Source organism: Tupaia chinensis, unplaced genomic scaffold, assembly GCF_000334495.1.
Source record: "Tupaia chinensis unplaced genomic scaffold, TupChi_1.0 Scaffold000184_1, whole genome shotgun sequence".
In the NCBI taxonomy this organism is placed as follows: domain Eukaryota; kingdom Metazoa; phylum Chordata; class Mammalia; order Scandentia; family Tupaiidae; genus Tupaia; species Tupaia belangeri.
Window position 1 is genome coordinate 2,120,076 of NW_006159659.1, and position 23,278 is coordinate 2,143,353.

Sequence of the window (23,278 nt, forward strand, 5' to 3'; positions counted from 1 at the left end):
CATAATGTTTAACATTTAAGAGTAATGAGCACCTTATGTTCTTCTCTATCGGAGATGACATCCCTTTGGATGACTGGTTGGTAAATATGTCTTCTCTGGACATAGATTTTTTTTTGAAAAATAAAGCCAAAGAATCCTTGAAAATTTAGTTACTTTCTTCTAATTTTACATGTTTTTCCTTCTGAAGAATGAGCCAAACTTGACATTTCCCCTAATGTTTCAGTTTCCTAGAAGAATATATAATTACACTCAATGAATTAAAGTCAAATATCTGAGCCTATTGTGGATTATGGTCAACAATATTACTTTAAGCCTGTTTGAGAGAAGGTGGTCTTGATTTTAAAGTAGTATTCCCTCTTAGAATACAAAGACTTGGAATGTCCACATTTCTAGGGGACACAACACTTGCTGTGATTGGGGCACCAAAAACATACTACAGACATTCCTTGTGAGCCTAATATTTAGGAGATGCTTCATAGCCTTTAAGAAGTGATATGATAGTATCATGAAGAAGATATAAACAAACCTATATACTTCAATTTGGTAAGAATTGTGTCTGCCTAAACAGAAGATGCTAGGGACAGGGCAAAGTGGTGGAGAAAGGGGGTCATTATAAGCTGAATATCTGTGTACAACCCCCATGAACCAAATTCAAATGTTGAAGTGTTAGCCCCCAATGTGATGATATTAGGTGGGGCCTTTGGAAGGTGATTTTGTTTAGATGAGGTCCTGATGGCACAACCTCCATGATGAGATAGAAGAAGTGGGGCGGCAGGTGACATGGTAGTTAAGGCTCTGGACTCCCACATGACAAACCACAGTTCAAGTCCCAGACCTAGAGGCCTGAAAATTATGTCGGGCACCTGTGCCCAAAATCCTGAGAGGAAAATGGAGGAGAAGATATTGAGGTGTGGCCATACCCCTTGGGGAGTGATTTCTCACTTTCTTTCTCTCTCTCTTTCTCTGGTGAGCACATGTGCCCTATGGCAAAAAAAAAAAAAAAAAGAGGAGGAAAAGACATTAGAAGACCGATGTCAGCAAGCCAAGAAAAGGTCCCTCACCAGAACCCAACCATGTTGGCACCCTGATCTCAGACGTTTAGCCTTCAGAACTGTGAGAAGTAAATGTCTGTTATTTTAGCCACCTACTCTATGGTATTTTGTTATGGCAGTCTAAGCAGACTAAGACAAGGACACAACTCTCCCAATAGGGCATTATAATGATTCCTTTCAAGTCTATGAAATCCAGAATCAAGCCTGGTTAGCCAATTTGGAGTATGGAATAGAAACAATTTAAGATTATGGGACTGCATATGGGTACAAGGGAGTTGCAGATCATTCCAACTCGCTCTCATTCATTGTCCTACAGCAATATTTCTCAAAGTATGGTTCAAGGCTTGCTGGTTGACCTAAAAAGACCTTCTGATGCAAAAATGCAAGGACTTTCATCAGTTCTTAATGGAAAATAGGGATTAATTTCAAGTGAATTGTTTCAGTGTTTGAATCACTAAAATTTTGCATTTTTCTGAGACTCTAGTATGTAATCACAAAGTCTGACTGCCACATAACACAAGGCCACAGTGCAATGTCCAACAGAGAAAAAAATTTTCTGCAACTTCAGAATGACAAATTTTTTTAGTGCTTCATTGGTCTCAGAGCTTTCAATTGCTGCTATCTTGTATTCGTTAGTATAACTGTAGAGTTATTCTTAGGTTTTGCCTTTGTTAATCAATTCATTTTCTTGTAATTGAGACTTATTTTGTTCCTCTCCAATTCTCTGCTATCATTGAGTTCTTTTAATGCTGGAAAAAGAGATGGAGTAGGTGGTCATAGGGTCTTATTTTGCTCTGCCCCAGAAGTTTCAAGTATTGGCCTACTGGAGCTCTTTAGTCTCACCAACTGGGTCTATTAATGATGCTGTGCATATTCCTTATGTCCAGAGTGTGTCCCTGAGCCTCTATTTAAACCATTTATTCCCACCATTTCCTTCAAATTGTTGCCAACCCCAAATTATCATGAATTCTCCCTTTTGTAAGTCATAACACTGATTATCTATACTGCCTACTTGTTAGTGGGTCATAAACAGGATATCTTCAGTCGCTGAACTGTTGTCTAATTCTTGAATCACTGTGTTGCCTAGTCTGGTTCCTGACTAAGTCCAGGCTATAAATCCCTTTTCACAGCCATGATTCCTGATTCCTAATGGGCTAGTTATTAGACTTTCTGGTTCTTGTTCTGTAACATTTCTAATCAATTTTTGTGAACAATTCTAGCCATGACATAGGGCATAGAAAGAACCTGAAATCCCACTTAAAAGGTGGCACTGATTTTGGCTCAAAGGAGATGCTGCTTTGTCTTATATGTCTAAAGTATTATAACAGTTATAATGTGGATTTTGAACCCCAGGGTTTGACACTATGGACATAGACTATGGACTTATTTACTCAATCTTCAAATCAATGATTGGTTCTTTCTTTCTCTCTCTCTTTCTCTGGTGAGCACATGTGCCCTATGGCAAAAAAAAAAAAAAAAGAGGAGGAAAAGACATTAGAAGACCGATGTCAGCAAGCCAAGAAAAGGTCCCTCACCAGAACCCAACCATGTTGGCACCCTGATCTCAGACGTTTAGCCTTCAGAACTGTGAGAAGTAAATGTCTGTTATTTTAGCCACCTACTCTATGGTATTTTGTTATGGCAGTCTAAGCAGACTAAGACAAGGACACAACTCTCCCAATAGGGCATTATAATGATTCCTTTCAAGTCTATGAAATCCAGAATCAAGCCTGGTTAGCCAATTTGGAGTATGGAATAGAAACAATTTAAGATTATGGGACTGCATATGGGTACAAGGGAGTTGCAGATCATTCCAACTCGCTCTCATTCATTGTCCTACAGCAATATTTCTCAAAGTATGGTTCAAGGCTTGCTGGTTGACCTAAAAAGACCTTCTGATGCAAAAATGCAAGGACTTTCATCAGTTCTTAATGGAAAATAGGGATTAATTTCAAGTGAATTGTTTCAGTGTTTGAATCACTAAAATTTTGCATTTTTCTGAGACTCTAGTATGTAATCACAAAGTCTGACTGCCACATAACACAAGGCCACAGTGCAATGTCCAACAGAGAAAAAAATTTTCTGCAACTTCAGAATGACAAATTTTTTTAGTGCTTCATTGGTCTCAGAGCTTTCAATTGCTGCTATCTTGTATTCGTTAGTATAACTGTAGAGTTATTCTTAGGTTCTGCCTTTGTTAATCAATTCATTTTCTTGTAATTGAGACTTATTTTGTTCCTCTCCAATTCTCTGCTATCATTGAGTTCTTTTAATGCTGGAAAAAGAGATGGAGTAGGTGGTCATAGGGTCTTATTTTGCTCTGCCCCAGAAGTTTCAAGTATTGGCCTACTGGAGCTCTTTAGTCTCACCAACTGGGTCTATTAATGATGCTGTGCATATTCCTTATGTCCAGAGTGTGTCCCTGAGCCTCTATTTAAACCATTTATTCCCACCATTTCCTTCAAATTGTTGCCAACCCCAAATTATCATGAATTCTCCCTTTTGTAAGTCATAACACTGATTATCTATACTGCCTACTTGTTAGTGGGTCATAAACAGGATATCTTCAGTCGCTGAACTGTTGTCTAATTCTTGAATCACTGTGTTGCCTAGTCTGGTTCCTGACTAAGTCCAGGCTATAAATCCCTTTTCACAGCCATGATTCCTGATTCCTAATGGGCTAGTTATTAGACTTTCTGGTTCTTGTTCTGTAACATTTCTAATCAATTTTTGTGAACAATTCTAGCCATGACATAGGGCATAGAAAGAACCTGAAATCCCACTTAAAAGGTGGCACTGATTTTGGCTCAAAGGAGATGCTGCTTTGTCTTATATGTCTATAGTATTATAACAGTTATAATGTGGATTTTGAACCCCAGGGTTTGACACTATGGACATAGACTATGGACTTATTTACTCAATCTTCAAATCAATGATTGGTTTGATCAAATAATTAGACAGCAAGGGATGAGGTTAGGTAGCAAAGCAGTGGCCCAAGAAGGAGGAAATTAATCCAACCAGTGAGGAGTTAAGTGATGGCTGGTCCAGGCTGTTCACTGCTTATGAGTTCACTGAATCAATCAATGTTAAGAAATTTTCTCCTTGTGATAATAGACCATGACCATGGAAGTCTCAAAATTTCAGACATATTTGCAGTAGAATAACAGATAAGTTAAAAGCAAGCCAGTTTACCTCCTTCTCTACAAGAAACAAATGCCATTTCTTCAAACAATGTACTCATTTGGAATTTAGACAAATTATCCTAACAACTTAAATTTTCACATTCCTGCAAGAATAAGGACAAATGAGTCTCTCTGAGTGATTTTACTTTAGAATTTGTTTAGGAAAGGAGGATCATTAATGTCTTTTCTGAGAAAATGAAGTAACAAAAATTTGTTCTCCTTCCTCTGGTACCTTTTCAGCATTCATTGAGTTAGTATTGTTCCCTGTTCCTCGCAACCGTATATCCAAGGTTACCAAATCAACCCCACTTCAGCATAACAGTGCAAATTCCTTTCAGAGCTCATTTTAAAACAGCATTTCTTCGAAACTTCAGAGCCAATTTTTTTTTTAAACTGAAACTGGGGTTAAATTTAGGTTGACATGACTTTCTTAAAAGCAAAACCTTTAAAGTCTGCATTAAAAATTCATGTGTTTAACTGAATGGCCTTGGTTGGGTGATGATAAATACTACAAAAAGTTAATTTCCCTTCTCTGAGCTTCCTCACAAAGAAGTTCTGCAGCTTTAGCCCAAACATATTGGAAAATTTTATCTCAGCTTGGTGTAACACAAGCAGTACTGAGTATGATACTCAGTCATCAATTTGTTCCATTCTGTCATAAATAATAACAAACACATGTAGCCACATGTCAGGTCAGTTCCTGCTCAAATCATTACTTCATCCCCATCCAGGTTCCTGGAATTCATTCTATGGTTGTAGAATCCACTCTGTCTTATTCTTACTTCTTTGCTCTTTTATGTAACTGTGCTGAAGACACCAGATCCTGTTTTGTTTTGTTTTGTTTTGTTTTGTTTTGTTTTGTTTTGTTTTAAACTCAAAACAGCTCCTCTCTTTCTCTAGACTATAAAGAAATCTTTTTGGCAGAACTAACTCACAGATATCCTAATAATACCATGTACGTGTGACACAGATAACATTCCTACGATGTGTTGGGTTGTCTCACAGAACATTCTATTCTCCATTCTGTATAGAGGATGCCTCACTGCTTGCCTCTGCCATTTACAGGAGCAGAAGATTTCACCTCAATACCCACAGAAAGTCTGCAGTCTATCTATTGGGTTGTCAGAAAAGTCGTGACATATTTTTCTGTTTCTGTGCAAAAATGCGTCATGACTTTTCTGACACCCCAGTATAAGCACTGTGGGAGAAAGGGGTTAAAGCAGTGTAACAAGTAGGTGGCAGCATTAACTTTGAAGTCAAATCCCCCTTTTAGGATGCATGATAGATGGGGAAAATCAATCTAAGACACATTTCAAAAATGAAGGCAATAATTATTACAATGCCTAAAAGAAAAAATGGATAAAATACTTTGGGATGTTCCATATTCGTGGTATCTGGCACATGGTGATTAAGGTTTCTACTGTTTAACACATAACATAATGTTAATTGAATAAATGGCCAATGGACAAATATCGATAAATGAATGAACAAGTGGACAGTCAACCAGATAAAAATCTCTTGTTTCCATTTTTCTGTTTCTGTGCAAAAATGCGTCATGACTTTTCTGACACCCCAGTATAAGCACTGTGGGAGAAAGGGGTTAAAGCAGTGTAACAAGTAGGTGGCAGCATTAACTTTGAAGTCAAATCCCCCTTTTAGGATGCATGATAGATGGGGAAAATCAATCTAAGACACATTTCAAAAATGAAGGCAATAATTATTACAATGCCTAAAAGAAAAAATGGATAAAATACTTTGGGATGTTCCATATTCGTGGTATCTGGCACATGGTGATTAAGGTTTCTACTGTTTAACACATAACATAATGTTAATTGAATAAATGGCCAATGGACAAATATCGATAAATGAATGAACAAGTGGACAGTCAACCAGATAAAAATCTCTTGTTTCCAGTATAGATTCCTCTCCTCAAGACTTAAATTTCTGCTGAAGAAACGGAATAGACCATGCAAGCTGAAGTTTAGTAATGCTGGATTAAGGGTAGATTTGCTCCCAGGATCTCATAGGAGAAAGAGCTAGGACTTTAGCCAATTCCACACTCCCCCTGCTGGCAGAATTTTCATCTCGGCTCACAGGAGCCAGCTCTGCAGATGGAGAGTGGGTTGAGCCCTCACCAGGGGATCATTATTGAATGGATCCAATTAAAATGAAAATAAGGTCACAAGCCCTGCTTGCAATGCCTCATCAGGCAGCATGTACAGTTCTGAGCTTATGCCTGCCCATCCACACCCAGAGTCATTACAAGGTCCTGGTCTGCCTTACACAAACATGGGTTCCAAGGCCTGAACTCCGGGCTCTCTGTCCCTTTATACTTCCAAACCTGCCCAGCTCCTTGCCTCTTGGATCCTCCAGGTCAGTAATAATTCACTCTTTGTGGGATCTGGGTAAGAAAACTGAGGCACAGAATGAGGGAGGGTTCCCTAGACCCCCAAGATCAAAAGTTCCTCAAAGCCCTTTCCCAAACATTTCCTCTCCCAGCTACATTCTTCCCTGACCAAGTAGGATGATCAGAAAAGGGATGACAGAGGTAGTGTTGTTAAATTTTGATCAACTCGACCAGGGAGAAATGTTCACATATTGGAATGACCACCTTGTAAGCTAAATAATGTGATTGAATGTATTAAAAATGTAAATAAAAATAAAGAAGGAAAAAAAAAAAGAAAGAAAGGGGTGACAGACAAACATTCTCAATGGCGCACTGACTAGTTATGGAGTAAGATAGGCCCCAAAGCTTGGCTTTTCCAGGAAAGTACATCAGAAATATTGGCCTAAATTGAAGGTCCTTGGTCCTTAATAAATGCTTCCGGAATTCTAGACCCCTGCTGTGGAAGGCTTCCTTAAACCATTTTATGGTGGTCTTTTTTGAGACAAAGGACATAGTTTTCACTCACCTTTTTCTTTCAACTACTGTTCAGCTTTGGGGACATATTTCAGTTCACTTTTAATATTCTGGATCTCCGATAGGTTGACCGCAGGTCCCAGAAGTTTCTTTGCTCCTGGAAGCGGTTTCTTCTCCTCATCTGAGGTAGGAGGAGCACCCTGAAGAAAAATAAAGAATTCAACTCACCGAAAAAAGACATTTGCTCTCTCTGGGTCACAGGCACACAGAAAAAAATTTAAAGCAAGAATAATGTCAGTATGTGATTCTAACAGAGCAATTTTCTCTTGTGTGGTTGTGACAGCCTCAGAGTATGAATAGATGTCCTAAAGAATATAAAGGAAAGTGGAATAAAGTAGGAAGCAGAAAACAAGTAATGTCTATGTAACTCATAAAACACTAGAGTGCTAGTCAATGGCTGATAACTAATAAACATTACCACCAATTAGAAGGATTTACATTTCCAAGAGAGCATCTTACACGATCAAACATAATCTGGTGTCACAGGATCACCATCTGCCTATCAGCAGAGATGTGCAGAATGTTAGTGCATAGCTGGCGCTGAAAAATAATGCCGTCCAGGAGTTCTCAGAGTTTTGTTTTGGGGTGCAGTGGCTGCCAGCCTTTGCTCCAATGACCTCTTTGGGCAGCATGAACAAGCAAAAATGGACATTTGTCAAGAGGCAGAATGGGAGGGAGCCACAGAGGAGGCCCAGCTCTCCACTCCTGCGGAAGTCCTTTAAACTTCCCAAGATTGAATGTTAGATTTTTGTCACAACTTTAGAGTAGGACTCACATCTCATACTTTTTTTTGTGGTTTCTCCAATGCCTTGTAAAGTGGCACACCAGCCTGTTTCACGGGTTATTTCTGAGAATGTACCATGGTAACAGAACGAGGCCTCTAGTTCATATATCAAACACACATATCACATGATGATAAAACAGTAAGATCCATTGCTGGGTGTGATCCCAATTTATTACTAAAAATGGCAGTTGCTGGTTAATCCATTCCTCTTATTTGCTAGAAGTGAGGAGGGCACGCATTCTCCATAGCTTCAGGAGAAGGAACTGGAGGAACATTGGATCAGTGTCAGCCTTGAGAACACACCCTGCACCCTTGGATCAGTTTACCATAGGGAGAGTAACTGAATGACAGTCCTAGCTGCTTTGAAATTCATCCCTCACCGCACTGAGGTCACGCTTCCCACGGCTGCTCGTAACCAATGACTGACTGCCAGAGGAATCCTAAGGCGGGCCCATTCCTGGGAGACATAAACTCTTGAGAGGAGCTGGAAAACTGGCCTTAGAACAACACCAAGGTGGGGAACCAGCAGTTAGCGTAATGGCTATGTCACTGGACTCCCACGTAGTCAACCGCGGTTCGTGTCCTGGACCCGGTGGCTTAAAACTCACGCCAGGCGCATGTGCGTGCGTGCCCAAGGTCCCGAGAGGAGAATGGAGGAGAAGGGATTGCGGGGTGACCATCCCCCCTGGGGGGTGATTTCTCGCTTTCTGTCTCTATGTCTCTCTCTGTCTGTCTGGCGAGCACACGCGCCCTACAGTGAAAATCTCTCCAAAAAAAAAAAAAAACAAGAACAATACCAAGGTCTGAGATGCTTCCGCCCCACCCTTTGTCCCTCTCTCCTTCCCCTGACTCATAACTGACAGCTCTCTCAGCTTCCTATAGCTCTCTCCCATTTTTTCCTTAGGAGTGTTTTCTCCAATAAATATTTCGCTCGTCTAACTCCATCTTTGGGTCTGCTTCTTGGAAGACTCCAACTAACACAGTCCCCAGTGCGATACTGGCTGCGCTCCATCTGCTTAGCCAACAATCTGTATTGAACCAATACAGTTCAGGGGGAAGGAATAAAACTTGTGTTTGCCTACAGTGAAGCCCCATGTGCCCCCAGCTAAACTCGACAGCCCTGTCATTTAGGTCATAAAGCTGATACTGTGTGTTAGTTCCCTTCTGGCTCCTATCTCTAGTACTCAATTGGTTAGAACCTAAAGGAAGAAAATGTTCAATCTTTTCCAAACTCTAAGAGATTGCTTGGTAGACACGTCCTTTATAGAAATGTTTTTAAATTGCTTATTGGAGGGGATGCACAGGAATATAAAATATTAAAGTGCTTTTCTTCTACTAAGGGCTAATGGTTTTTCCTACAGTCATTTTCTTTGAATCTGGTATAGTGCTGATGAGATAGCTGACACTGTCACCCACAGTAAATTATAAAGCAATTCAATGTAGACTGCTTGTTGTAAATATCTGGAAAATATTGTTTTCCCAGGTCAATGTACAGAGCTATAGGATCAGCTACTTTTCATAACGTGCTTGCATTCATCATTTATAAAATGAACATTTAGAAGCAATAATTAAAACTATAAAACATCCCCTTCAGGGCCGGTAGGTGGCGTGGAGATTAAGGTAGCTGAATCCCACATGACTGACTGCTCCGTTTGTGTTCCAGACCTGGTGACTTGAAAATCACACTGGGTGCACACGTGTGCATGCATGCCCAAAATCCCGAGAGGAGAATGGAGAAGGTACTGCAGTGTGACCATCCCCCATGGGGGTGATTTCTCACTTTTCCTCTCTGGTGTGGTGAGTGCCCCTATAGCAAAACTGAAAGAAAGAGGAAGAAAGAAAGGAAGGAAGGAAAGAAAGAAGGAAGGGAGGGAGGGAGGAAGGAAGGGAGATGGAAAGAAGGAAGAAAAGAAGCAAAGAAAAAAGTCCCTTTGAAAGATTAGGTATTCCAAACTTTCTTTGCTGGGCTTCCAAAAAGAAATTTTTAACAAGGTTATAAAGTGTTGTTTTTAATATGTGTACTGGTGAAATGAAAAACATTTCCTCGCTTATAAATGTTCCCACGGTTGTTAGGTGGGTAGACCTTAATAAAGAAGCATGGAAAGAAATGTTTCTGATTCCTTCTGGTAAATTCCCATATAAGTCACATTCACTATCTTTGTAATATCAAAACGAGCTATATTAGCACATTTAACACATAAAGCCAATATCTGTACTTATATGTCTATGTGCTACGATTTGCAATCTCAACATGCCCAGATTAATGATGATAACATTTAATATTTATGCACCTTCCTTTCAAGTTAAAAACCTCCACATACTGTGGTTGGTTTTTTGTTTGTTTGTTTGTTTTATTTTGATTTTTGTTTATCAAGGGAAGGCTTTTAGCACTTGATTTGATAAGGTCACATATAATGCAAAATTAAAAGTAGATATATTTAATAATTAGACTTGTGATATTGACTTAGAAATGGGGGTTAATGGAAGGAGGTTAATGGAATCTTGCTCATCTTTTTAAAACATAATGGGAATGGAGCCAGCAGGCACTGGACTCCCACATGGCTGACTACAGTTTGAGTCTAAGCCCCAGAAACTTACTTTTCTAACTTTCCTTCTCTCTCTCTCCCTCCCTCCCTCCCTCCCTCCCTCGCTCCCTCCCTCCCTCTCATTTTTGTCTCTCATCTCTTTCTGGTGTGCTCACATGCCCTATACCAATTTAAAATAATAATAAATTAATAAATAAATAAAAATACAATGAGAATTAGAATCTATTTCTTCTATGTAATTGTTATTAAAAGAATTAGAGGGCCAGCAGGTGGCATGGTGGTTAAGGGTAGTAAAGGCACTGGCTCTCATATGGCCAGCTCTACAGTTCGATTCTCACACCCAGCAGGTTGAAAAGCACACTGGTGCATATGTGTATGCATGTCCACAATCCTGACAGAATAATAAAAAAAAGAAGGGATTGTGATGTGGTCCATCCCCCCAGGAGGTTCATTTCTCACTTCCCTGTCTTTCTGTCTCTCTCTAGCAAGCACATGTACCCTATGGCAAAAAAAGGGGGGGGAAGAAAAAAGAAAAAGAATCTTTAAAAGAAAAGAATTATAGTAAATTAATGTACAAACAAACAGAGTTCCACATGTCCCCACTTGGCTAACAAGTACATTCTTTTTAAATTTAGTTGGTAGATTATTTGAATCGAGGGACATGGAAGATATTCTTTGGTTTAGATAAAGAATGTGAGAGAAGTCTTGTAAGTCACAGTGGCATCCCCAGTTTCAGGAATGACTATTAGAAAGGCAAATGCTTCCTTAGGGATCAGAGTATTTGTAAAACTTGGCAAAATGGTGACATGCTTTCCAGCCACCTCACCTTCATCTCCCTCTCCACTACCAAATGCCCTACTGAGTTTTTCTCTAAATTCTCCTGTGTGGGAACAATATTACTTGACCTGCTCATTCATGCTCAAACACTGAAAATGTTATTTTAATAACACCAAATGGGGTCCAGCATATGTATGGAAGTTAAGGTACTGTATTCCCATGTGCCAGACTCCATGGTTTGAATCTCAGAACAGGTGGCTTGAAAATCATGCCCAGCGCATATGCATACATGCCCAAGATCCCAAGAGGAAAATAGAAAAGAAGGGATTGCAGAGTGGCCATCCCTAGGGGGTGATTTCTCTCTCTCTCTCTCTCTCTCTCTCTCTGGCAAGCACACACACCTCACAGCAAAAACTAAAATAATAATAATAAAATCCTTTCACTGCTACCTCACATCAACCCTATAAGTCTAGAACTACTATCTCTTACCCCTTTCTTACTTAATAATTGAGGAAATTCAGGCGCAAGAAGGTTAAGAAGCTTCCCAAGGCCACACAGTGGCCTACTAAGTGGCTGGACCAGAATTAAATAATATGTTTGCATCTTGTAAAGAGACCAGGTGAAGGGGACAGCAGGTGGCATAGTGGTTAAGATGCTAGACTCCCATGTGGCTGATCATGGTTTGAGTCTTGGACTGGACTCAGAGGCTTGAAACTCATGCTGGGTGTGTGTGTGTGTGTGTGTGTGTGTGTGTGTGTGTGTGTTCATGCATATAAGACTGGAAACATACCTATCTATGTAAACCAGTAGGTAGTATGATGAGTAGGGTGCTGGACTTCCACCTAGCTAACTGCAGTTCAAGTCCTGGACCCAGTGGCTTGAAAATCACGCTGGACGTGTGTGCATGTATGTGTATCCAAACTCCTCCAAGGAGAATGGAGGAAAAGGGATTGGGATTGTGGTGTAGCCATCCCCTCTGAATCCCAATTTCATATTTCATGGCTGGATGATGGTATTTAAGTCAAAAGAGATCTGGAAGGCTTAGTAGAGGTTGTATTATACCCTTCATACCTCTTCAAACAAGCAGCCATTTGTCTTATAGAAAAGACCAGTTCTGCTTATTAAGAATTGGCTTTAAGTCCTCGGTGTCAAGCACTTGCCAATCTCTGGCTAGGCCAAGTGGACAGAGGGTGGACTCCAGCTCCGTGAGCAGAGCAAAGGACACGCTAAAGACCATAGGTGGGCCAGAGACATCGCCAGTGCTCACAGGCCTTGTCAGATGGCCAAGTACTCATCCTGGCTTCCTGCTGGAGTACATCTTTTCTTCACATCCAAAAGGGTGTCAGGATCAAAAACCCTTCTGAGTTTAGATACTGCCTGTGATAGAGGTGACCTGTTCTGTTCAAGGATGGTATATTTATGATCTCCACTTTATACAGTACTTATCTTGCTGCAAGGCTGGGCAACAAATCTCAAATCTATGAAAGTAAGCAATTCCAAATATCTAGCAATCAAACTGGATCATAATAAATGTGGATGTATAAGTTATTTTGAATTCAGGTTCCATTTTCCTATTTTAAACTATGCCACAAAAGGTTGCTGAGGCTTTAAGCTAACCCACAAAATCCTACTTAACCCACCTTGTTTGTAGTCAAGCCACTTATGTACTCCTTTTACAATGTTATTTCTGTGAGAAACTTATTCTGAGGTTCAGCCCAGAGCTTGAGTCATTAGATTTTTCCCTCCCTAAGACCCCACAAATTCTGAGAGTTCATTTCTCCTTTTATGGTAAGAGAAGACCATCCCTGGCTCCTTTCTCCCACCCAATGAGCCCCATGAGAAAGGTGTGGCTCAGTTTAAGAAACACTCCCAGGATCTCTGGATCTCTGTGGATACCTCACTCTCTATCCTGCAAAGAATACTAGTTGACCATTCGTGCATATGGCCAGTTATAAAGTAGGAGTTTCAAGTCAAGCTGTATCGGTTATTGGCTATTTTAGAATGCTGAAACCATCAGATTGGGGACGAAGCAAAAGTGAGAGCAAAGTATGTCCCCAGCTCCCTGAGATATTTGAGTAGCAGGAAGTAATAGTCATAGAACCAAAGGTCATTTGTCCTATAGAGAGAAGATGAGATGCAAGCCTCCAAGACAGCTGTTAGATCCGTTGATTTAATGAGAAAACAGGGTCAAGCCACCTTCCAATTGACTGCCATGGTAGTGACAGACACAGCTTAAGAGGAAGTACATGAAGAAAATTCTAACTGTAGATATATGGAGGTGTAGGAAGAATTCCATGCCACCCTGTCTACCTCCCCCGTACCTTTTTTTTTTTTTTTACAACGTTCAAAACAATAGGAGGCTCCAGGAGTCTTTGATGAACATTTGATAATTAGATCAACTAATGAACAATAATTTATCAAAAACCTACTAGGTATTTTTCTTTCCTCACAGCAACCCTCTGAGGACTGGAGAGGATCTCATTTTGCAGACACAGACTTAGAAATACTTGAGCAACATCCCAGACAGAGAGCTCATGGCCATGGATTTACTCAACATCAAAGTTAGCAGCACCAGAACTTGAGAATCTGCAGCCATAACAGCTAGGTAAAGCCAAGTCTTTTCAACTTCTGTGTTCAGATTTTTCATTCATCAAAGGTGACGTTAATGACTGAAATTCGAGAACTTGGTGCTATCTTTCAAATATTCAATCTCCTCCTTTCAAAAATCTTTGATAGGAGGCTGGAACCCATAACTCAGGACCACAGAAAGAATATTCACAAGAAGAAAAGGCTAGAGGCAGGACAACGTTTCATTAGGAAATTTTGAAATGGTGAGAGATGTTCTTTAGGGACAGATACCAAAAATTTCATCTGCATCCTAGGGCCAGTAAACCAAGAATTTTTTATTCAATGTCAAAAAGCCTTTTTACCTTTACTGTTTTCAAATGATAAACATGTAGATTGCTATGCTTTGTGGCTTTAGTTAATTTCATTTTGAGCTAATGAAATGCTCCAAAACCTTATTTTATTTATTTATTTATTTTCAGAATCAGACTTTCCAGGTTTCATCATAAAAGTCACAATTGGGAGAGAAATATAAACTTCTGAGGGGGAACTCTTCTCTGTTTATTGCATGTATTATTAATTTTAGCTTCCATTTTAGCAGACCAGGTATTTGAGTTTGGGGGAGAAGTAAAGAATTAGAAGGAAAAATATAGAAATGGAAGTTTGATAGACTCCTTTGGAAAATATCCTTTAGGGACCAGCAGTTGGTGTAATGGCTATGTCCCTGGACTACCATGTAGTCAGCCATGGTTTGAGTCCTGGACTCAATGGCTTAAACTCATGGCAGGCGCGAGTGCATGTGTGCACAAGATCCCCTTGTGGCCATCCCTCCGGGGGGGGGTGGTGGTGGTGGTGGTTTTCCGGCACTCCCACAAGGGTTCCTCACAAGCTAGAAACTATACTAAATACATCTTGCTCTGTTTGATAAAAGCTCCCAACTGAAAACTTAACACTCTAAAGACTACTACTAGACTAAAAGTGTCTGAGAGGCCATGTTCTCTATACCACACACACACAATCAGTCTGTCAGTCAATCATCACACTAGAAGAAAACCTGATATCTTCAAATTACCATGCCAGGTATTTAAATTTGGCTGAAGTAACAGTAGAGGCAGTGTTTTGTGGTTGGCAGAGCAAGACATCTAAGAAAACGTGTTGGTTCCTTGACAAACAGCCTTCTGCCCTCCCTTGTCCTGGAGAGCAGCAGGCCTTTGCCTCTCCTCTGTCCCCCTCTAGTGAGGATTCTGAAGAGAAAAGTCAGAGCCGAGCTCCGCTAAAGTACTCCTCACCTCCTCCATTTCAGGAGTACATTCTTTTCTTCTGGGGGGTTGCCCAGCTCCTGGCCGAAAGGCTCCCATTGGAATATTGATATTTGCCTAAAAGAGAAAATAGAGTACATTTAGCTCAAGAAAAGTAAGAAATTGCAACGGTACTCTGAGACAGTAAACATTGTCAGAAAAAAAAAGCATCTGTAAAGTATGTTTTCAAAGCTTTTTATCTCAGGAAAATTGCTATAATGATGGTATAAAAATATGCAAAGGAAAATTTAACTTCCATTTATTACAGGTTTTTGGTACTCATCCTTAGGCCTGCGCAGTCATTTCACATTCCCTATTAGACGGAAGAATTTGAAGACACTTTGTTTTGTAGCTGTTGCCCTCCTGTGGCGCATATTATTTTCCACTCTCTGGGATGATGAAGGAACACATAGTGATAGAAAAGGAGGAAACAGCGTCCACGAAAGCATCCACACCTCAGCTCTCCTTCAGTTTCTTTTTTCTTCGTTTTTTTTTTTAAACATTTATTTATTTATTTTTACATTTTCTCACAAACATTTACTTTACATATCAAAAAAATTTTGCTTTATACTCCATAGCTTTTAAACAGTTAATAAACAACTTTCAAAATTTGAAGAAACTGAATTTGAAGATAATTACCAGAGTATTTGTTATAATTTGTGACTCTATAACGAAGACAGTATGGTTTTAAATATTTTTGAGAAAATATTTACATGTCAACTACTCAGACTATTGAAAAGCACACAATTCACCCAGCACACAAGTCTCACATGAACCTTCTCAATTCAGCCCTGCCTACCAAGTGCTCTGTGATATACCATCTGCTAGCAAAGATTAGTCTCTCATTCTTCCTTCAAAATCGTCCTCAAGATAAAGCTCTGGTTGTGGCTGCTCTTTTGCAATCTCTATTGATTACAATGTAGGACTGGAAAAGTTCAGGTTATTTTATGGTACGGATTCTTTCATGTATCTTCTCTAATCCTCCCTGCCAGGCAGAAGTGTTCATGGTGCCAGGCCACCTTTCCAAGAGCTTCTGTTGGCTTACTTGAGATTTACCTTAGCTCCATAGTTTTCTGGTTTAATCTTCAGATATGACATTCCAGTCAAAGCCCTCTCCAATAACGAGTATTTCCAATTTCTGATTCAAGGCAGCAGGTATTATTGAACTTATGCAAATAGCCATTCTGCCACAAATTAAGACAACTCCCAAATATTTTCCAATTACAGAGGGGTCAGGAAGGGAGAAAAGTTAATGTTTCCATTTAAAGAAACAAACAAATAAGGAGAAAAATCATTTTAACAAATTACTAAACCTATTCATAGCTCAAAAGAAAGCAAAATCCTTAAATTGGGAAAACAAAGCATAGTAAAGAAAAAGACAGTAATGTTTTACTCAAAAGTCATAAATTTCTATTTCCCCAGCTCAGTCTTATGTAATTAATCTTTTTTTTTTTCTGTTAGATTTGCAATGTTACTGTGGTCCTATCTTTTTGTTTAAATCCTGGAAGTTAACATTCAATGTTATTATTGATATTTCTTGTCCCTAAGTTGGTCACTTTCTTGGTTGCCTTTTGTTCTCTTGTTTCTTTATGTGTGTCTTTAGTTTTCTTGGTAAAGCACTCCTTTAAGAACTTATGAAGAGGGACCAGTGGGTGGTGTGGTGGTTAAGACGCTGGATACTCCCACATGGCTGACCATGGTTCAAGTCCTGGACCTGGTGGCTTTCTCTCTCTCTCTTTCTCTCTCTCTTTCTGAGTGTCTCTCTGGTCAAATTAAAATAAATGAATGAATAAATAAAAATAAAAAGAGTTCTTAAAAAAATTAAAAAAAAAACTCTATGGAGAAATTCTTTACCTCTTAATTTCTTTAAAAAAAAAAAAGAACTTATGAAGAACTGGTCTGGTGTTGGTAAATTCTTTCAGGTTTTGTTTATCTGATGTTTTTATCTTTTTTTCCCATATGAAGGATAACCTTGCCAGGTACAGTATTCTTGGTTGAAACTGTTTTTCACTTAACACTTTGAATATATTTTCCCATTCATTCCTTGCTTGCATTTTTTGATGAGAGGTCTGATGTTAGCCTGATGGGATAAACTTCATAAGTAACCTGATGTTTCTATCTTGCCAATTTTAGTATCTTGTCTTTGTCTGTGGATTTGGCTAATTTGGCTATGATGTGCCTTGGAGAAGATCTTCTTGGGTTGATTCTATCACAGGTCCTTTGTATTTCTTGGGTTGGGATATTTGAATGCCTCTCTAGGTTTGGAAAGTTTTCTTCCAGGATTTCATGGAATAGATTATCAATGCCCTTATTAGTTTCTTCACCTTCTGGGATACTGATTATTCAGATGTTTGGACACTTAATTTCTTGTATAATATTCTCATTTTTGGGGTTATTTTCTCAGTTTTTTGGTTGTTTTTTCTAGGTCAGAGGTTTTCCCTTCACTATCTGAGATTTGATCTTATGCATGGACGAATCTGCTTTCACACTTTTGAGGGAGGATTTGATTTTCTGTATTGTAGCCTTCATTTCTAATGGTTCCGTTTGATTCTTTTTTATGGTGTGTATTTCCTCTTTTAGATCATTCAAAAACTTCTTCACTTCCTGGAACTAGTCTCTTTTCTCCTGCATCTTCTGGAGTTCATTGTCTCTCACCTCTTACATCTCCTTTAGTTTTGTCACTATGAATATTCCAAATTCTCTATCAGACATTTCCATGAGTTACACTGTACTATCTGTGGATGGTGAAGGATTGCTCTTTTCACTTATGGGAGAGATATTTCCTTGGTTCCTCATATTTCTTGTGCCTTTGTGTGGTTCCTGGTCATTCTGTGACAAAATCTCTCCTCTACTTGTCTGAGTGTTTTGGGAGTCTGGAAGATGGAGTATAGAGCATAACTTTAGTCGTCGTGGTCCCTAGACACGCCAAGACACACCTTAGATTTAAAATGGCTTCTTATCTGAGTGTTTCAGGAGTCTTGTCTGAGTGTTTTGGGAGTCTGAAGATGGAGTTCAGAACGTAACTTTAGTTGCCTTGGTCCCTCAGCTCTCCTTCAGTTTCTTACAGAAGATGGAGTTCAGAACGTAACTTTAGTTGCCTTGGTCCCTCAGCTCTCCTTCAGTTTCTTACAGATTTACCAGGGCAGTAAGTCGGGGAGCAGTGGCACTACAACTCCTAAGCCATTTCCTTCTTTCCAAAATATCCTGTGGCTGTTCCACCATTGCCTTATATCTCCAGAACTAACACTCTTTAACCTTCTTCCAAGCACAGGCTTGTGTGGGTCAGAAGGAAATAAGAAAAGTGTTAAAGTCAAGTTCCTTTTGTATTACAATCCATTAATTCTTGTCCTTTATTAAGATAACATACTAATCTCCATCAACAGTAAACATTCAAACAAAGAAACAAAACCTTCTAATAAACCTGATATACTTGGGACCAGTAGGTGGTGTGGTGGTTAAGGTGCTAGACTCCCACATGGCCAACTGCAGCTATAGTCCTGGACCTAGTGGCTTAAAAATCATGCTGTGTGTGTGTGTGTGTGTGTGCACCCAAAATCTCCAGAGGAGAGTGGAGAAGGGATTACAGCATGGTCATCCCTAGAGGGGGATAGATTTCTTACTTTTCCTCTACCATCACACCCTATGGCAAAACCCAGCAGGGGTGGGGGGAGTGGGAGGGGGAGATGATATACTCTAAACATTTGTTTATGCAAGGCTATATTGACATGGTGATTTGAACTTGGAAAAAAATAAGTAAATTTGAATTTTGCCCGTATTTCATCTGACAACAAAGGAAAAATAATGTAGACAAAAACATCTTCAACCAGTAACATTACTCACATGAAACAAGCATTAAACACTTTTTTTTAAAAAAAGGTGGAACACAATTTATTTTTCCACCACAGATAAAGTGTTGCCTTATGAGTAATTGGATATGTGGGTATGAAAAGTTGAAATTTCATTTTGATGTTATGAGTGAAAAATGACTCTTGAGTAAAGGGAGCAAAATATTTTATGACATAGATTAAAATCTTTTGGTACCGCACCAAACAAAAGTATTAGAAAGTGTGGTAAGGTCCACGTGGAAATGCCTTGCGTGAGCTCTGTTGCCAGTGGAATGGTTAGCCCATAACACAAGAAGTATCTGGTGTCCATGTTCATTCTCATGCTGGGTCTGCATTCTGCTCCCATAAAGAGCAGGAAGTGACTTTTTGCACCTTAGGACTTTAACTCCACTCCTTACTAGAATAATGCTGATCCACAGAAAGGTAAGAGATCCAAAGTGGAGGAGACATTCCTAGGGCCAATAAGCCAAGAACTTTTCAGTATGTGCCATATATGAGAAAATATAAATGCAGTCCAATTTTAGAAGAAAGCATTTTGGAAAACCTTAGGGTGAGCCTTCCATGCTATTCCGCAGCTTCATAGAAAATTCTGAAGGAATAGAGTGGGAAGAGGAGTGGGCATAAGACAGGAAAAGGATGCCTTGTGTGGTAGAAAATCTGGTGCTGTATTTCATGAATTCCAAGATGATGATCTCTGTTGGACAAATGAACTTTTTATATTACCACAGTTTCTCTGAAATAGGAGAAAAGTCAATATAGGGATCACTTGGGAGAAGGTTAACCAATTCAAGGTTTAGCTGGATCACCCTAACCCTAACATGAATGTTAGGGTGCAACAATGGTTTTCAAATTTCTGAACCTTGGAACCCTTTCTTTAACTAAAATATTGTAAAACAACTAGGTGAAAAAAAAAAAAGGCAGAGGTAGAAGGTTCAAAAGCCTACATCCTCACAACCAGTTTCTGAGGTTAGTATTATCATCTTCATTTCACTGATGAAGAAACTGAGCCTCAAAAAGGTTAGGTCATTGGCTCAAGATTATTTGCTCAAAGCCAGGGTTCCAAATCCAAGCTGCCTGACTTTAGAAACAGACCTTTCCAGCCTACAAAACCCATCGTCAGAAGCTCTTTTCACTTGGCCAAAGTTGACCCTAATCAACTCTAAGATTCTCTAAACCAGCTCTAAAGTTGTTGAATTAACTTTTTTTTTTTTTTTGGAGAGATTTTCACTGTAGGGCGCGTGCGCTCGCCAGACAGACAGAGACATAGAGACAGAAAGCGAGAAATCACCCCCCAGGGGGGATGGTCACGCCGCAATCCCTTCTCCTCCATTCTCCTCTCGGGATCTTGGGCACGCACGCACACGCGCCCGGCGTGAGTTTTAAGCCACCGGGTCCAGGACACGAACCACGGTTGACTACGTGGGAGTCCAGCGACATAGCCATTACGCTAACTGCTGGTTCCCTTGACTTAACATTTTGAGAGTCTTTCAAAAAGGGGCACACAGCACAGTTAATGCCAAAAGAGGTGCCAAAGAAAATGTGTATCGAAAAATGAGCCAGAAACTCACTGAACTGATGCTTTTTCTTCATCAAAGCATCACTCAAGAAATCTGGAACTGACATCGGGTTTTTGACAGAAAATATTGACAAGAACCAAAGCAACCTGAAAATATGCTGAGAATTCAATCAATGTGCACCAAAAAGGGAGTGTACGGAGCGCTTTGTTACCTGTGGTGTGCATCACACTAGTACTGAGATGATTAGAGATGTTTCGTTAGTATAATTGTGGGGCAATGATTTTTGAGTGACAAATTATAGACTAAATTTTAGCCATAAGAAAAATTCCTCATAATTTATATTCGATGGCATGTAGGCTAATGCCTCCGTTTTTATTCCGTTGGCCTGAGAATTGGGACATGGTCCTATCTCTTTCACTGACGTTTTCTGTGTTCAAATGCAAACAAAATGTCTTCTTACTGACTCAATTTTTCCGCCTGCAAATTGGGTATGGTATTTGTAACTCAAAATGGGTGTGGAATAGATGCTAAGCTTTTATGAACGAATAAGGAAACACAGAAACATTTTAATACCAAGGGGCTGGAGTTGATATAATGTTGGACTTCCTTCTCTATATAGATTCTGCATAAATGCAAAGAAAGTAGGCATTTTTTCCTTTTGCAATGCAACCCTTTTCCATCTTTGAGGTTTATTCATTTTAGATATTTTAAAATGTACCCTTGATGCAACAGACCCAGCGCATCACTTTTCCAAGCTATGCATAATTTGTTATATCCTCTAGGTTGGGAATGGAAAAAGTCTACTAGATCATCTTTTGCCAGAACAGGATACAGTTCCCTGATAGAAGACCTATCTGATGTGAAATTAATACTACACTTGATCTCACCAGGTGATGAAAAGTAGAAAGAATTCCCTGTAAGTTAATTCCACTACTCCCTTAATTATTTGTATTGTTCTCCTGCTTGGCTCCAGGCCCTGAGCCTGGAGAATTCTGGAAACAATATTCCCTTCACAGCCACTCCTATGTGGCTTACAATGGGATGACATCTTCTTTCCCCGTGGGTTAGATTTTGATAGCTGTCAGCCACTGGGTACTCACAGTTCCTATTGAAGTTGCTTTCCACAGCCATTGTTCCCTTATCACCCTCCCTTTCTGTCACCCCTCTGTCTCTCCTTTTCTGAACCCAGTATGAGTTTTCTGAACAGTTGGGAGGCTTTTGAGTTTCCTCCCATTGCATATTTGTTTCAGATGACCCCCCCCCCACTGATTCTATCTTTAGTTTTCAAAGGTCCTCAGCAGCTCCTGCCAGAACCTATAGTCTCCCCCATGCCATTCTCCCATGGCTCAGGCAGAGGAAGTTCTATAGGTCTGAATTTTATGATATTTCTTTCTGCTCTTTCCTATTCTCACAGTTCTAGTCCTCTGAATGGAGCAGGATATGATATTTTTCACGTTTATAACATCTTTACAGAACACTTTCAGAAAGAATTGTGTTTTCTCATAGCTTATTAGGAAATGAGATTCTTGTTGCACATATTAACCTAAAATAAGGGAGACAGACAGATGGACAGACACATACAAATACATAAAACTACCAACTAAAATATAGTTAACGTATTTTAAAATAAAATTCTCTATTACTAGAATGCACAAATGCTTAGGGATTTTTAAAATGTGGAGGGGATTCAAAACACAAAACAACTTCACTCAAGACAATTTTGAGGAACTCCCACTCAGTCACTGTTCTTCAGCCATGATGTTTCATACTGAAAGGTCTTCTTTTTATCTCTGTTCTCAACACTTTTTGTTCTCTCCAATAATTTCCTGAATGACTCAAGTGCAGTCTCATCATCCAGGGAAAAGCAGATTTCAAGAATATACACAATTGTTTGGGGGCAGGATGTATTTCTGAAGTACTTGTGAATGTCAACATCAAAGAAATGATATCTCACAGATAGTATCTGACTTCTTGCCTCATGTCACAATTATGGAGCCCTGGTCAGAACAGCAGGGATCATTAGCTAGAAGTAACACCTAACCCTCTTGAGAGTCAGACTGCTACATTTGAGTTCTTGCTATACTTTAAGGAAAACAACAATGGAAATCATTAACAATGTAATAGTGGTTCATGTAAGAAAGGAACAGTAGATCTACGATCAAAGAAAAGGCTTTGGCTCTACTTTAAGGCAAATGGCAAATGAAAGTTAATGTCCCATGTTTTAAATTTAAATAAAATTTTGAAGAAAGGCATGTATTATTATGATGATGTTTGCCTTTAATCAATGGGGTTAACTGGACAACCATGGATTATGACAGTCTATCCCTCTGTACAAAAGACTATCATACACTTGGAGGTTTTCTGGTTTTTTTTTTTTTTTTGGTTTTTGGTTTTTGGTTTTTGTTTGTTTGTTTGTTTTACTGCCAGAGGGCACACATGCACAGCAGAAAAAGGGAGAGTGAGAACCTCCAATGGGGCCCAGTCATGCCACAATCCCTCCTCCAATTCTCCATCTCTTTGGAATCCCAGGCACATGCACATTCCTGGCATGCTTATCAAGCTGATGAGGCTGGATTCAAACCCTTGTCAGTCATGTGGGATCTGGTTTCATCAGCATAACATCTAACCACTGTGCTATAAAGCTGGCCCTTAGAATTTTAAACTTGAAATCTTACATGGGAAACAGAGTCCCCAATACCTATCTACAAATACTTTTGTCTTCCAAAGTGACTGCTTTCTTCTTCCACAGAGCCTTTATGCCTTGGGTGATGGAGAATGGGAGAACATGATAA

At 39.5% G+C, this 23,278-nt stretch overlaps 1 protein-coding gene across 1 annotated transcript in view; it reads right to left on the reverse strand.

Moving 5' to 3' along the window:
• SMPX (small muscle protein X-linked) overlaps positions 1–23,278 on the reverse strand; it is a 65,579-nt gene that overhangs the window by 31,656 nt on the left and 10,645 nt on the right. Inside the window, exons 3-4 of the mRNA XM_006146650.3 lie at positions 15,116–15,202; positions 7,147–7,294 (exon numbers count right to left, since the gene is read on the reverse strand). Of these exons, the coding sequence (XP_006146712.1) occupies positions 7,160–7,294; positions 15,116–15,202 (222 nt within the window). The 3' untranslated portion in view covers positions 7,147–7,159. The remainder of the gene's footprint in view (positions 1–7,146; positions 7,295–15,115; positions 15,203–23,278) is intronic.